Source organism: Dermacentor albipictus, chromosome 4 (assembly GCF_038994185.2).
Source record: "Dermacentor albipictus isolate Rhodes 1998 colony chromosome 4, USDA_Dalb.pri_finalv2, whole genome shotgun sequence".
NCBI lineage: Eukaryota > Metazoa > Arthropoda > Arachnida > Ixodida > Ixodidae > Dermacentor > Dermacentor albipictus.
The window spans coordinates 32,867,862-32,883,823 of record NC_091824.1 but is presented as its reverse complement, the minus strand read 5'-3'; the positions used below and the strand labels follow the sequence as shown (position 1 = coordinate 32,883,823).

The 15,962-nt window shown below is 47.2% G+C and overlaps 1 protein-coding gene across 3 annotated transcripts in view; it reads right to left on the bottom strand.

Moving 5' to 3' along the window:
• Positions 1 to 15,962, bottom strand: part of LOC135900139 (protein FMC1 homolog) — a 34,875-nt gene that overhangs the window by 17,688 nt on the left and 1,225 nt on the right. For 2 of the 3 annotated variants that reach the window (XM_065429579.2, XM_070536883.1), the window contains exon 2: positions 12,414 to 14,454. The exons of the other annotated variant lie outside the window; for it this stretch is intronic. In XM_065429579.2, the coding sequence (XP_065285651.1) occupies positions 13,376 to 14,362 (987 nt within the window). In that variant the 5' untranslated portion in view covers positions 14,363 to 14,454 and the 3' untranslated portion in view covers positions 12,414 to 13,375. Of the gene's footprint in view, positions 1 to 12,413; positions 14,455 to 15,962 lie in introns of those variants that run through there. 3 annotated transcript variants of the gene reach the window in all.

The following is a 15,962-nucleotide window of genomic DNA, read 5'->3' as shown; positions in this document are numbered from 1 at the left end:
TTTTAATCCGGTGGAAAATTGTGCGGCACCGCGATTCGAATCACGGTCTTCTTGCACGCGAGGCAGACACTCTACCTCTACGCCCCAGCTGCACCGCCGCTGCACCGACATTCCACTAATGTCCCAATGACACCTAAAGATAGGCCTAGCTTGGGCATTCATAAAACATATTTCGGTGCTTCACTCGGGTGCATCCTTAGGATTTCCCTAACATTCCTATAGGGATATCCATTCGACCAGTGTTTCTCAAACTGAGGCGGGGACATGGAGGGTTCAATCATATTTACATTATGCTTGCCAGCAGCAGAAATGAATGTTCATTCTCAGTGCCCATACTTTTAACGCTTTCTTTAGTAGTGACATAAGTATATATCAGCCCTGAAATTATGCTTATTATGCAGAGTGTAATATTAGTTTTTGCCTCAAGATGGAAGGCGAAACAGCAAGACAAACGGTGATCTAAACCTTCGGTCGCCACAAGGAAGACTTCACCGAATACAGCCTCCCAACCGCAGCCAGTTTCGCTCTTAGAATCTACAATTATGGTTCAGCAGACATGGTTATATTAAGAAAGTATATCTGTCTCATTAAATTCCATGATTAAATCAATGCTTGTTGAAATACATTAAATATTCTTCGTAGCTCTCTCTGTTGTGGTTAAATTATGTTTTTAATAAATTACAATGTAATGTTATCTGTGCCATTGCAAAAAGTACATTTTTTAAGGCTTACGAAGTTTGGGGGAGGGGAGGGAGGAGTCATGGTAGGTTTGGCACTACTAAAACGGGTCATGCACTGTAAAAGTTTGAGAAACGGTACATTAGACATTCCTAGGATGCCTGCGTGTTCTCTGGAAAGGGTCCCTTAGCAAAGGAAGTGTTAATGGCGGCTCTTGCTTTGCTCACTTGCTTTGTTTAAAATGACGCCAAATGCTCTTTGTGATGTCCTTGAAATGCAAAGCAGCAGCAAAATTAAATAACTCCGACGACTGAAGGGTGCGAAGATCACACATCGTGCCCTTGACAGGTCGCTTGACATGCAGCCCCTGATCTTATTCCAGCTAAATTATCTTGTAAAATGCTGGACCTAGCATCAACATCTTGGCCCAGAATACGAAATAAAAATAAATTAATCAATCAATCAATAAAGGAAGGATGGTGTTCAAATCTACAACCCAGAAACCAGTTTCCACTGAGTAACAAAAACCAATCTTGAAGGTTATTCCTGTGCTGACTGCATGCATCAGAAGCGACTGGTGGAGCCAGAAACACATCACGGCTGCCACATTTTATACATCTGCAAGCATGGAGGAAAGAAACAGGAGAGGCCCTGACGTCACGTTTCTGAAGCCGGAAATGCAGCCATGTTGGTGTGCCATCCCACTCCGCGCCCCTAATCAGCTCGCCGGAGCAGACAGCCGTCAGCTTTGAACTTGCATTGCTACGAGCTGCCAGAAGAGCGTGCTGCCGACACGCATCGGAACAAAGCTACGAAACTTCTGCAACCGCTTTAGTGAAGCAGATGCACACTCCTGTGCTTTTCCGTGACAGGTTGAAAAAGACGACGGAGTCCCACGCCGCGATTACTTGAGTGTCTCAGACTTGGTGACACTCGCACTCATAGACCCTAAAACTGTGAAGCTTATACACATCACACTCCAATGTAAGCTTGTCTCGCAAACAGATGGTGCTACGAGAAAGACACAGGCCAAAAAAAAAAAAACTTTTCAGAGGCCTAGAGCAGCAGTGAGAGTTTCAGGAGCATGGTTGCTATAGCAAAGTTGACATTTGGGGTACCAGTCATAGCGCTCCTTTGTGAAAAACAACATGTAATTTCTGCCACACTTTCTCCAACACATCCGTGCTGGCTGGGGCCTCTCCTACGCTTTCCTTCCTTCATGTCTACAAGGCTGGTTATGATGATGTTGCTCACAATAATAATAACATCAGTGCAATCCTGGCAGCTACATCCTCACTAGTGTTGATGTACACTTGCTGAAAGTTGGATCGATAGCCTGTAATGTGTGCATATAAATAAATAATATATATATATATATATATATATATATATATATATATATATATATATATATATATATATATATATTGTTACAAGCACGGGGAAAAGGGGTTTATTTAGGCGTGCGAGAACAGGAACGGCAGGCTACGAAGAACAGGAATGGCCGCTGCACAGTCTTCGTTCTCCTCTTCCCCTCTCTTCTTGATCCCCGCGTCCCTTTGACGCGCTTGGACGTAACATACCTCCCCTCGCAGACAAAGCCCCCTGGGCGAGTCAACTAGCTTGCCGTGGCGTGCATGATTTCAACCGTGCGACATGCGCGACTTGTGTCCTAGCAGAACGTCTACCAGTGTTCGTGAGGCGCGCGAGAGTATAGTTCACTTCGCTGACTTTGTCGATGACAACATACGGTCCGTCGTAGTTTGCCAGCAGCTTTTGACACAAACCGCGCTTCCTTGTGGGTGTCCAAAGCCAAACGAGATCACCAGGGTTATATGTAACTGGCCGATGTCGTGCGTCGTAGCGGGCTTTGGAGTTTTCTTGTGATGCCAAAGTCCGAAGACGCGCAAGTCTCCGAGCCTCTTCAGCGAGGCACAGCGTATCGGCGACCGTAGGATTGTCGTGGTGGTAAAAAGGGAGGACAGTGTCGAGCGTATACCGGGGTGGCCGAGCATATAGAAGGAAGAAGGGGCTGTAGCCGGTTGTCTCGTGCTTGGCTGTGTTGTATGCGTAAGTAATAAACGGTAGAACTTCATCCCAATTCTTGTGATCGGACGCAACATACATGGAAAGCATATTTGTGATAGTTCGATTAGTGCGCTCAGTGAGGCCGTTCGTTTGCGGATGATATGGCGTCGAGTGCCTGAGGTGCGAGTTACACAAACGCACAAGCTCTTCCACTATATCTGCCGTGAATTGACGTCCCCGGTCGCTTATAATAACACCAGGCGGTCCATGTCGCAGAACAATAGCGTGAAGTAAGAAGAGCGATACTTCGGTGGCGGTGGCTGATGGTATAGCCGCCGTCTCGCAATAGCGCGTGAAATAGTCGGCGCAGACAATTATCCAGCGGTTCCCCTTAGATGACTTTGGAAAAGGTCCTAACAGATCAATTCCAACTTGCCGAAAGGGTGAGCTGGGAGGCGGCACAGGTTGAAGGAGACCAGATGGGGCAGTGGTTGGGCGTTTCCGACGTTGGCACTGTATGCAGCTGGCGACATACAACTCAACCGAATGTCGCATCCGGGGCCAGTAAAAGCGTTCTTGAATGCGATAAAGGGTGCGCACAGTGCCTAAGTGACCGGAGGTAGGGTCATCGTGCATAGCCTGAAGGATTGCTGGCCGGAGACACTTCGGCACCACTAGAAGGAAGCGTGCACCCGTGCTTGAGTAGTTCCTTTTGTACAGCAGCCCGTCACGTACACAGTAGCTGCTTGTTGCACTTGAATGGGCAGAAGTGAAGAGTGGCTCCAATTTGGTGTCTGTCCGTTGTTCTGCTTTGAACGCATCGATTTCTGGAAAAGCGGATGTCACAGAAGCGACGAGATGATCAAAATCGTCTGCGTCACAGTCCGTCGTAGTAAGCGGCATACGGGAAAGGCAGTCTGCGTCAGCATGTTTTCGGCCACTCTTGTAGGCCACAGTGAAGTTATATTCCTGCAACCTCAAAGCCCAGCGCGCAAGGCGACCACAAGGGTCGCGAAGGTTCACGAGCCAGCACAGGGAATGGTGGTCTGTGACGACTTGGAATGGGCGTGCGTACAAGTACGAGCGAAATCGCTGAACCGCAAAGATTACAGCGAGGCATTCTTGCTCTGTCACCGTGTAATTCCGTTCAGGTTTGCTTAATGAGCGGCTTGCATAAGCAATCACGTGCTGACGGTCATCATAGCGTTGGACCAATACGGCACCCAGACCAACGCCACTAGCATCTGTGTGGATTTCTGTCGGCGCAGTAGGATTGAAGTGGCGAAGGATAGGTCGAGAGGTTAACAGGAACTTCAGCTGACGAAATGCAGAATCGCACTCGGGTGTCCACTCAAACCGTGCGTCTTTATGTAGCAGATTTGTCAGAGGATAAGCGACGTCAGCAAAACCAGGAATAAATCGGCGAAAGTAAGAACAAAGACCCAGAAAACTACGAAGTTGCTTCACTGACTGCGGTGCACTGAATGCTTCGACAGCTGCCGTCTTGAGGGGATCAGGCCGGATACCGTCTTTGTCAACAAGATGACCCAGCACAAGGGTTTGACGGTCACCAAATTTACATTTCTTGGAGTTCAGAACCAGGCCGGCGTTTTTGATGCAGTCGAGGACAATATTCAGGCGCGTATTGTGCTCATTGAATGTGCGCCCGAATATAACAACGTCGTCAAGATAGCACATACAGATGTTCCATTTTAACCCACGCAGAATGGTGTCCATGAACCTTTCAAAGGTTGCTGGAGCGTTGCACAACCCAAATGGCATCACATTGAATTCGAATAATCCATCCGGGGTTATGAAGGCTGTTTTCTCTCTGTCTGTCGGGTGTATCGGGATTTGCCAATATCCTGAGCGCAGGTCCACTGAAGAAAAATAAGAGGCCGAATGAAGGCAATCAATTGCATCATCAATCCGGGGCAGCGGGTAGACATCCTTCTTAGTCACGGCGTTTAATCTTCGATAATCGACGCAAAATCTCCAGTTACCGTCTTTCTTTCTGACGAGTATGACCGGAGCTGCCCAAGGACTCGAGGATTCTTGTATTATCCCATTTTTCATCATGTCACTCACTTGTTCCCCGATTATCTTGCGCTCGTTAGGCGACACGCGATAGGGCTTTTGCCTGATCGGGCGCGCAGATCCCGTATCTATGGTATGGCGCGTTCGTGACTCGGGAATCGAGAACGCTTTGTCCGGCTGCGCAAAGTCAAACACTGACAGATGCTTAGAAAGCGTATCCACCAAGGTATGGCGCTCCCTTGTGCTGAGCGACTTGTTTATCATAGACAGAAGCTTTTTGTCTGAGACTTGGCGAAGGTCAGCAGGTTCACACGGCGAGTCTGTTAGTACGGCTACGGACGAAGACGTGTATTCTGTAAAGTAGGCGAGTTTCAAGCCGTCTGGAAGCAGGACGGGTTCTGCCGAGCAGTTGGCCGTCCACAAGCCTGCACGCCCGTTGCCGATGGATACCACACAATGAGGGACAAAAACGTTCTTCTTCACACAATTTAGATGCATTGGCTCTACGGAGGCATCGAAACTGTCTCGAACTTCACCGCGACATACAACCGGCACGCACACCGAGCTGGACGCAGGCACAACAGTATCTGCACACACACAAAGTTCACCTTGACTGCAAGTCTCCTCTAAGAGCCCGGACGAAACATGACCATCGACGCAAACTTCCCCCGTGCGACAATCAACGGTCGCACCACACTGCCGCAAAAAGTCGATGCCCAAAATCACTTCGTGCGTCGATCGGGGAATAACTACAAACTCCGTCGCGAAAACTCCACCAGCCAGGGACACTTCAGCAGTGCACACACAAACAGGGCGTAAGGACTCGCCGCTCACTCCACAAAACGTTGCAGCCTGGTCCCACGGAAATACAACTTTGCGCCCCAACCGACCTTTAAAACCGAGACTCATTACGGATACAGTTGCCCCGGTATCCACTAAAGCCATTGTAGCAACACCATCAACTAGTACATGCACTTTGTTCTTAATCATAGCAACTGCAGGGGGCATTTCTGTCGATAGCACGTGTCGAGCGACCTCACCCCCATAGGCCGCGCTAGCTAGTTTTCCGGTTGTGAAGGTGAGGCTGAGCGGCGCACTGGCGATGGAGATTGACGTAAACGCGGTGCACGAGAAGTTGGCGGTGGCGTCAAACTCCTGTCAGATGCCGGCGAGCGGCTCCGGAAGCTTCTCTGCCAGTAGTCGTTGCCAGGAGGGACGCCAGCTGACCAAGGGGTGGTGCATGACTGTTGAGTTGTCCTCGCAGGAGGTGTGGTCCTTGTTGAAGGCCCCGATCGACGATTCCACGTTGTTGGGCGACGATTGCAAAATCTCGCTATGTGGCCCACGACACCGCATTGGAAACACACCGGCAGATGCCGGAAATTTCGATGTTCCTGCACGTAGTCACGCATGTTGCTGTCGACTGCATAGCCAGCAGATGGGTCCCATTCATCGTGGCTAGGCATCTGCCGCCCGGAGGCGTGCGTGCGGCGAGGGCGTTGGTCGTAGTCATGATCTTGATAGCTTAGGGTCCCTCTCGTTTGTGGGGTAGACCTATACTCGACGGTCGCTGAGTGAACCGTGGGTTGCCATGCGGTCGAAACGGCTGTGTTTCGCATCTCGTGTGGTAAGTACGCACCAGCGATGCCGGGTGTGCAACGGTACATCTCTTCCCGATGGAGCAACTCTTCGCGAACAATCTGCCGTATTGTTGATGGAAGGTCAACACACGAACTCGGGTCTACACTTGCCACCGTTGTGACATTAGCCAGGCGACCAAACTTCGGTATTATCCGTCGCATTTTCAGCGTCTCAAAGGTCCTGCAGTGGCGAATGACGTCAGACACGGAATCCAAGCTTTTTTTGCCGATCAAAAAATTGTAGACGTCTTCGGCTATCCCTTTCAACAAATGTCCAACTTTGTCCTCTTCAGACATTTGAGAGTTCACTATTTTGCACAGTTTCAGCACTTCTTCGATATACGTCGTACAGGTCTCGCCGGGAATCTGAGCTCTTTGCGAAAGCGTCTGTTCGGCGCGTTTCTTTTTTGCGCTGGAGTCTCCAAAACACGCTCTGAGCTCCTCTACGAAAAGCTCCCATGAAGTGAGCGTGTCTTCGTGATTCTCATACCAGACGAGTGCTGTGTCGGTAAGAGAAAACACAACATTTGACAACTGTGCGGTCGAGTTCCAACCGTTAGATCGGCTCACCCTTCGGTAGTTTGTGAGCCACTCGTCGACATTTTCTCCGGCTTTTCCTCCGAAAGTGAGTGGCACCCGGTAGTATTGCCACGGAACGCCAGGTGCTGGCCTTGAAGCGGCGTCAGAACCTTCGGGAATCTGGCAGGCGTATTCAGTCATGTCAGGCGATGGTGGCGGAAGTCCGGCAAGTCGACGGCTTCGGCGAAGTTGTAGCAGCGTAGGCTCCGTGGTTACGAGGTGTACCCCGCACCGTCCACCAATTTGTTACAAGCACGGGGAAAAGGGGTTTATTTAGGCGTGCGAGAACAGGAACGGCAGGCTACGAAGAACAGGAATGGCCGCTGCACAGTCTTCGTTCTCCTCTTCCCCTCTCTTCTTGATCCCCGCGTCCCTTTGACGCGCTTGGACGTAACAATATATATATATATATATATATATATATATATATATATATATATATATATATATATATATATATATATATATATATATATATATATATGCCCTTGAAATGAAATGCAGCAACAAACTTAAATATACGGTATATATAGTTTCAGAGAGCACACCGCACAACGTTTTCGTACAATACATTCGAACTATTCGACCGATGGACCAACCTTTGTCTAAGTTTCACTCGGCATTTTCACTTTGACAATGAGAAAATAGTATTGCGCATTGTGCTCTTTCCGTTCTGAAATTATACTACTGGGCCAGCGCAATTCCTATACAATACTATGTATATATATGGTACGGTGCAATACTGGAGGAAAGTAGATGAAGAATAAAGGCAGTGTTCGGGCAACCATGTTTGTCTCTTTCCACAACCTCCTGCTCGCGTCACAGTTCGACAGGATAAAGACCTGGGAGCCACCTCATCATGCAAGTACTCAACACCATGGTGTGAACCCAGAGTGCACAGCTCCACCACTGACACCGACCAGTATCATGACCGCATCACCTTGGACATTCCCAAGTACACCGTATCAGCGGACGATGGGCCCGTAGAAGACTGGTTTCACCTCCTTGAGCACCACGTATCCGCTGCATCATGGTTGGCACAGGATATGGTCACCAACTTCAATGACTGCGTCACCGGTGAGGCATTTCGCTTTTACCTAATGCACATATTTGATAACGATGAATCGTGGGAAAAATCAAAGAAGAGATGATCGGTCGCTTTAAGGTGTACGCTGCAGACTCCCTCATTATCCAACAGCTGGAAATATTATGACTGGGTCGCCGCAGTCACCCAGTCTCCACATAGCGATCATCATCAGTTCCAACTAAAGTCAAGTGACACTTCAACGGTCGTCAAACAACGCCACATCTCAAGCACAGGTGTTCCTTATTCTGATGAAACTAAGCCAACTTGCTCACTGCCAGGACGAAATCAGAATGCAAGTGCCAGCAACAACGCACACCCCTTTCAGGGCGAAGACAATTTGGAGCCATACACACCTAGAGATCTAGCTGCTTCGCGACTCTCAAGCCTTCCGCGTACTACACCTCAACAAGACGCTGCCAGTGCAGAAGCGTCACGCAAGAAAAGCAGCATCACGCGCTGTGGAATTACCGAAGCGCCCATTCATGTCGTTGCGGCAGCCTCAGAAAAGCCTTCTGAGAAGGCTGCCGCACTGTATTCGCCACCAGACAAATCTCACCAAAAGGAGCAGTGTACACACTACTCATTCATCTCTACATCAATTAGCGCCAGTAATCAAAAGGCATATCTCGATAGATACGCCACCTCAGCAACTGTCGCAACAACATCGCAAAGGCAAATTCGACAGGACGATGACGGAGAGCGTCGCCGAAAGTAGATGCAACAAGGAAAAAGTCAGTGCCCAAGGCAACTAAACCTGAAACAAACACAACGAATACAACGTTTTGCAAGAAATAGACGTTGTCAAACACACCTTCAGCACCACCTATCAGGACGGCTCCCAGACCAAGGATTTCTACGACAACACTGTGCACAAGGACCAAAAAGACACCGACATTTTCTAGGCATACCAGACCAACAGAGACGACACCTTAATGACCCAGTCCGCCGAAGGTTCGAGCAGGAGACATCGCGTGTCTCCAAGTCGCAATAACACCCGAGTTCCCACAGTTTCCATGCGTCCAAACCTTCCTTCATAGGAGTATGCATATGTCGTCCGGAATGCAACAGCCAGCCTCGACCACCTGAGTGCTGCTGGACGTCACCAGACTGCCAGGCTGACATTGTTCACATGTGAGGACATTTTGAGGGTATCGTCCGCCTTTGTACCTACGACACTCTCTCGGTAGGAGGGGGAAGCATGTGACGAACTGCACAATAGTACGGTACGGTGTAATAGTGGAGAAAGAAGTAGATGAAGAATAAAGGCAATGTTCGATCGACCATGTTTGTCTCCGTCCGCAACCTCCTGCTCGCGTCATATATATTTACGGCAAATTGAATTTGCTACTGTTGGTCTACAACGTGTTATGTGCTCCACTGGTTGATTTAAAAGCAACATACCTGCCAACCATCAAGCTTGAAAACTCAAAAGAAAAAGAAACACGCCTACCTGATGGAAGGGGGGAACAACATGAATGTTTTTCTAAACACATGCCTTTTGTGGCACACATGCACACACACTAACAATGACGATTTACATTTAGAAGCAGTACACAAGCAGCTGCACACTATAAACAGCAGGAAATAAAAAAGCAAAACACTGTGTTTGACCGATGACTTTTCCCCCAACTCTGCTGTTGCAGGCTTTGCCTGCTTCGGGAACTTGCAGCTACCTGTCTGATATATGGCATTTTGCACTGACACAGGTACAGGGCACAATCATATAATTTCTTATATGCACGTTTTGCAATCTTGCGTCCCCCTCATCCTTTGGCACCTTTAGAACTTATTTGCAACAGGGTCCTATCTTTAGTAATAATTGATGCAACAATAGTAAAATTGCACAAGCTCAAATTAAAAAAGAAAATGTACAAAAAGTTCTAGAGATGGCAGTTATGCAACATGCTCCATCGCTGGCAATTCCTCAGCATGATGCAAAAGTTTTTTGCCTGCTGAAAGGAACACCTTGAGTGAACTTCAGTGAACGCCACTTTTTACAACGATGGCCGTTATGGGCTTCACTTCACATGTCCGCCAGTGCCTGTCAAGAATTTCATAATGGCCCTACCTAACGTTAACAATGACAAAAAAATAAAGACATGATACCCCGCCAGGGCTTCAACTGCAGCTGGAGATTCCATCTTTCAGCTGGTTACTCAGCAAATAAAACTGTGCCTGGGCAATAGGTGGTGTTCAAATCCATGCCCCAGCAACAGCTCTGTCTAATTAACAAAGCCTGATCTCAAAGGCTATGCTTATGCAGACTTGCCTGCACCAGAGACACCACCTATGCAGGGATGTGCATTTTTCTTCATAAAATAGCAGAAAAAAAAAGATTTTGCAGTTACGGCTGCTCTGTTCCTGTGCAAATCCTGCAGCAAGATTGCATACTTTGGCCCGAATCATTCAATATTAACACTGGGCATTTTCACCTGCCTGGTTTGTCAAAAAAAAAAAACTGCAATCTTGGCTTCGTCTGCAGCCCACACAACGAGCGATATTTTAAACATGGCAGCCATGTAACTTCCAGTCTGCAGTAAGGTAAAACATGGCCTCTGAGACTGGTTTCCACATTGGAGCATGCTATGTGGATACAAAACATCCCGATACTATGCCTGACCTCTTGAGCACTCGTTAAAGTGTTGCCCGATATCAAGCTCAACTGCTTACTCACAAACCTGTGCCTAGGTGAAAGAATATAAAGCTAGTGGGTAATGACGAATCGAACTACAAGCACCAATTCTTTTCTACTTCTTCTCGAAAGGAAATTGCTCGCTTGCATCTGGAAATGTTCACTTCAGCCAATACTGCATGAAACATGAAAAAAACTTTACTGAGCATAATATTGCACCAACTACCATGTCCCTGCTTTATGCATGAAACTGCAAGTTTTTCTCTTGCTTTTTTTTTTTTTAGTGATGCCTCATCTGCCCCGTGTGGGGACTCAGTTGCACCTGAACACTACTATTGACAAGATTACGCCAGATCTTCCAACCTTAAAAGTTGAGAAAGACTGCAGTCAAGGAAAAAAACGACTAAATATTGGTGCAAAACGCTAACACTGTTTTAATTGTCATGATGTCAACTGTATATGAAAAAAACATCACAGACTTTGTTCTCTAGGGACGCTGTGAACAGGCACACTGCTATTTGGTCATAGGAAGAATAATGTGCACCACACACAAAACAAAGATGTATTCCAATGAACATTTTCATGAAATATTCACAGAACAAAGGCTGAAATTTCAGTTGCTGTTATGCATTGGTTCTATGGAAAAAAATGGCACTGCTGCTGGTAGGTCAGAATGAATGAGGGCATCGAATAATTAGCCTCTAAAAAGATTGGTGGACGACTCTATCTGTAGCAATTGAAAATGAGTTTTGTCCTAAACTGGCCAGAAATGAAAAACGGTAAAATTGGCCTCAATATGACAACCGTAGACAAGCTCTAAAAACTGGGCATGTTACGATAAAGTCATAAAAAGTTGGCAGTTATGCAGTCGTTATGCTGGCAAGTAGACTGGTATTTACACTGAAATTGCCCCGAACCCTCAATAATGGCAAACACTTACACATGGAAATCGATACTTTTTTGCACCTGACAACATCCGCAGCAATCCGACATGGAGCAGTTTGCACTGGCAAAGGCAGATCCAGAATTCTTAAGTCCGAGTGTTTGCTTAAGGATTAGAGTGAGAACGACTGATCCATATCAGCTATATTCGTGGACAAGGCTATCAAGGGGTAGCTACAGGCATGTGGCTGCTGCTCGTGTTACCACGCCAAGTAGTCCGGCAGCATCTGACATCTTTTGGTTGCTTGGAACAGACGCTAAATTGACGCAGCTTCCATGTGCGACGATTTCGCATCTGCCCAGACGTGGAAGGGAAAAGCCGCAAAATAAGTAAACCTTCACACTCAGTGGAGTGTGTTGTCTTATTTAACTGTTGATAATAAAGTCTTTATGCTTTGGTTTCCCCAACCTAGACTGACCTCGATTAAACCGTGGGACTCTTTTTGGAAGTGCTATCACTTGTGCATGCTTTGCCTCCACAGATTTCCCTTCATAGCCACAGAATGTTGTCAGCGAGTATAGTGGATTTCACCATAAAAAAAAGAAAGGCCAAGGTGTAATGCATCGGCAGCCAAATGTCTGTTTGCACTTTTTTCGCAGTCCATAGCTATAACATGACTTCTGTTTCAACTATTGCACGGCTCACTGCTCAAAAAGAATCCAACGACACAGCAAATTAATACTTTGGCTAATGCTGAATCACCGTTTTGATCTAAGTACCAACTACAGCCTACTTAGACTGGCTCAGCTGCAGAAATGATGGTAACAAATAAGCATCAAAATGAGGATATTTAACAGTAAAAAAATACATGAACATTTATTTCCTCCGTGGGGTCCTTTCAATTGAGAAAAAACAAAAAAGAAAGGAGTGATAGAGCACCCAACGCCAGGACATGAAATTCTGATGTACAACACTTCTTGTGCCCATACAAAACTCAACATAATTTACAAAAATGCGGCAGTAACATCACCTTAAGCACCGTGCCACAATACCAACTCTAATACAAAAATTTGTTCGGGAAGAAGCTTTCCTTTTGTGGAAGTCTGCTGTAATGGGTGCGATAAATGTCGCAGCAGCAATAATGAACAACCAGGGCACTGGATGGTCATTATTATGGCTTTATGTGAGAGTGAGGACTGCAAAAATTTAATCTTTCCCGTTGTCAATACACTGAAAAGGTGGCCTAGAACTTTAATAACAGGTCTTCTCTTAGGAAACAAGCAGTGACACCCTGCTTTGAGCATAGTTCACAGAAGGCCTGTTGTAATTAAGAGAGCTTGGCAAGAAGGTTATTAAATGAGTGAAAATTATGAGCTCCTATAGAACACCTGAAATATGAAAATGGAGTATTCAAAAACGAAACAGCTTTCCATGAACGTGGCCATTAAGGGTTGCGGCTGAGCGAGAACCTCACAAATATGTAGAGCACAACATTGTGCAAAAATAAATGTAGAGGCTTCCATTCGCCTTTGGATTGGTATTTTGTTGGCCTTTGGATTGGCAGAAGGCAGAGGCCTGAAGATCTTTAACATTTGTATCACATTGCAAAAATCAACGGGGTTCACCAGCCCGCATAAAACAAACGAAGACAATGTCCAGTCTGCACAGACAAGGCGTCAACAGACTTCCTAGCACAGGTAATCAAGTAAGTTCATGTAAACAACACAGGCACATGCGTGGAGGCTGCAATCGGCTAAGCCTCTCTCCCAGGTAACGCACCAGTTTGTCTTCAGAGGAAGCAGCAGTAAGTGTCAGTGATCCATCAACTTCCCCGACAAGATCTCAAAGGCCATTCTATATCGTAACCGCTGAATGTCGCGAGCTGAAAAATTGAATGGCGCACCTCTCGCGAGGCACTCCGCATAGAGGCACACAAACACACCACAGTCATGAGAGTTAGTCTGCTGCGGAAGGTTCTTTATGTACTGGCACTCCCATTTTACGTCTGGAGTCAGTGGAGACTTCCGTTTGTCTTTGTGCTCTTTCCTCAGGTATGCCATCAACACCTGATAGCAGTTCCAGTTCTTACGACCCATCGAATCGTAGAACTCAAATGTCTGGTTTGTTATATTTAGAACGGCGAGTGACCAGTGATCGTGGTCGTGGATGGGCACGAGCACTAGGTTGAAAGCAAACAAGTCAACCGTGTCCGTCCAGCGGCGCACGGCTTCATAGCCCCGGATTTTCAGCACATTGAAGAAGTGCGTCGTCAGCGCATGAACGCGGAGACCGTCTGAAACTTCTTTGGCGCGCTCGGCCACAAGCGCTATGTAGAAGTCAATGACAACGTCATTCAGCCAGTTTGTACCGAGCACAGTGTTCAGGTCCTTCCAAGTCACGGTGTAACCGTAACTGCGCACGGCCACACGATGCTTGTCACCTCGCCCACGCCTCAGCTCCTTCTGCACGCGGCTCTTAATCCACTCGTCATCCATGGCAGCGGCAGCACCTGCCCCATTGGTGCACACTGCTGCTTTGGCGAGCCTCTCTTTTCCGGCCAAGGTGCGGGTGGACCGTGTTGTGTAGTGGAAGCCGGGTACCATGTCCTCGAGCCGCTGCAATGCCACCGAGCAGTCTTGTGTCATCTTTAGGAGGTCAGACATGCTGCGGCCTGTGCTGGGCCCAGGCATGCTGGAGACGAGGGGCCGGAAGCCGGGTTCGGGGCAGGATTCGAAGTTCGAATTGTTGGTGCGACAAGGGCAGGTGGACTCGAATAAACCGGTGAGCCTGAAGTCCATCAAGACTCCGGATGAGGCAGGAGGCACCGCTGGGGGGGGAGGACTCACGGTGCCCTATCACGGGGGCTCCCTTCCAGCGTGCAGAACTGTCCCTGCAAGCAGTGGCCACACGGACGAGAGATTGGTCAGTGGTCTGGACCACCCCAGGCAGAAGCGGCAGAGGGCACCACACAAAGGTCGGACCGATGGTGCTTAAACGACCCAAAGCAAGAACACTGGCTAAGAGCGACATTGTAGTGGAGAGGCTCCAGATTAAAAATTTGGATTTTTTAATGTGACCCCAAAGCATGCCACACGAGAACTCTTGCATTCTTTTCCCGTCGTAATGCAGCAGCTGAGGTTCAAACCTGCAGCCTTTTGTTCAGCTGATGAATGTAGCCACCGAGCCACCAGAGCAGGATCAGTGGGCTGTGATCCATTTTCACATTCCACTTAAAGCCAAAGCTCTGTACATCGAAGTTTGCAAGAAATCACAATGAGCCTCAAGTTATCGACCAGTAGGAGAACTTTCCACATTCTTTAGCACATCACAAATGCAAACACGGAATATCCCACGACAAGTGATCACCAGATAATGTCTCACAAAATTCGGTCACAAACAAGGTCCTTCGGCTTGGTGCCAAATACAGGTCCAGAGCATCGCAGATATCTCATGCCAGCATCCTCCAGTAAGTTTTTTGGCAGAAGAAGGGTAAAGTGGCATGACTGATGGCATGCTTCTTTTTTTCAGTGCAATGCCCAAGGAAATTACGTTTGAGCGTACATACCATACCGCTTTGTGCACACTTGAAATCATTTTCACAGGCAGACAATGACAGATAAGGCAATAGAATAAGGCATAGAAAGTCAGTGAACTGAAGTTGGATGTGTGGAATTTGAAAGGGTGTTGGGTGATTAGCATAGTCATAAGAAGCCACAAACTTCAGACTTTCGGCCCAGTAAAGTGCTGTCATTCATAGTGCAGCAGTAATTCTCAACATTCATTTCACAATGACAGCCGTTTCTCGTCTAAGATGTCAGTCAATGAAGTGTCATTATTGTGGTTGCCATGCCACTGCCATCTATCACTGTATTCATCATCTTGGTGTTAGCAGCTTTGTACCAGCAAATTAATATGGAATGCCAAAGGTGTTGAAGTCCGTATCCTTTGGTTTTATCACAAAAATAACAATCCATGGAGCAGAAGCAACCTGACTCAGAGACCACAAACTGGTTATACAATAAGTGATCAGAAAAAACTCGTAATGGTAAGCCCTAGGTTACTGTTTCCAGTTGTTAATTAGACAATGCAGTTTCTTTTCCTGCAGAGGTTTGAAACATCAGTATAATTCTGCAGTAACCTTCATCCACACCACCATTCTACTTCAAAACTTCACACATATCCACGAGATATCGACTGGAAGTCACAGCGGCGAATGAAGAGCAAGAATGACTGCCAAATGGACGGTTTTTATAGCCGCGGCAAACAAACGAAAAATCGAAAACGGCACAAGGTCAAGCTAACAGGGCACATTACAAGCATTACCGTGTCCTGTTCTTAGGATTTGCGTTCGCAACGTCTTCAGGGCATGACCTTATGCCAAATGGCCAACGTCCAAAC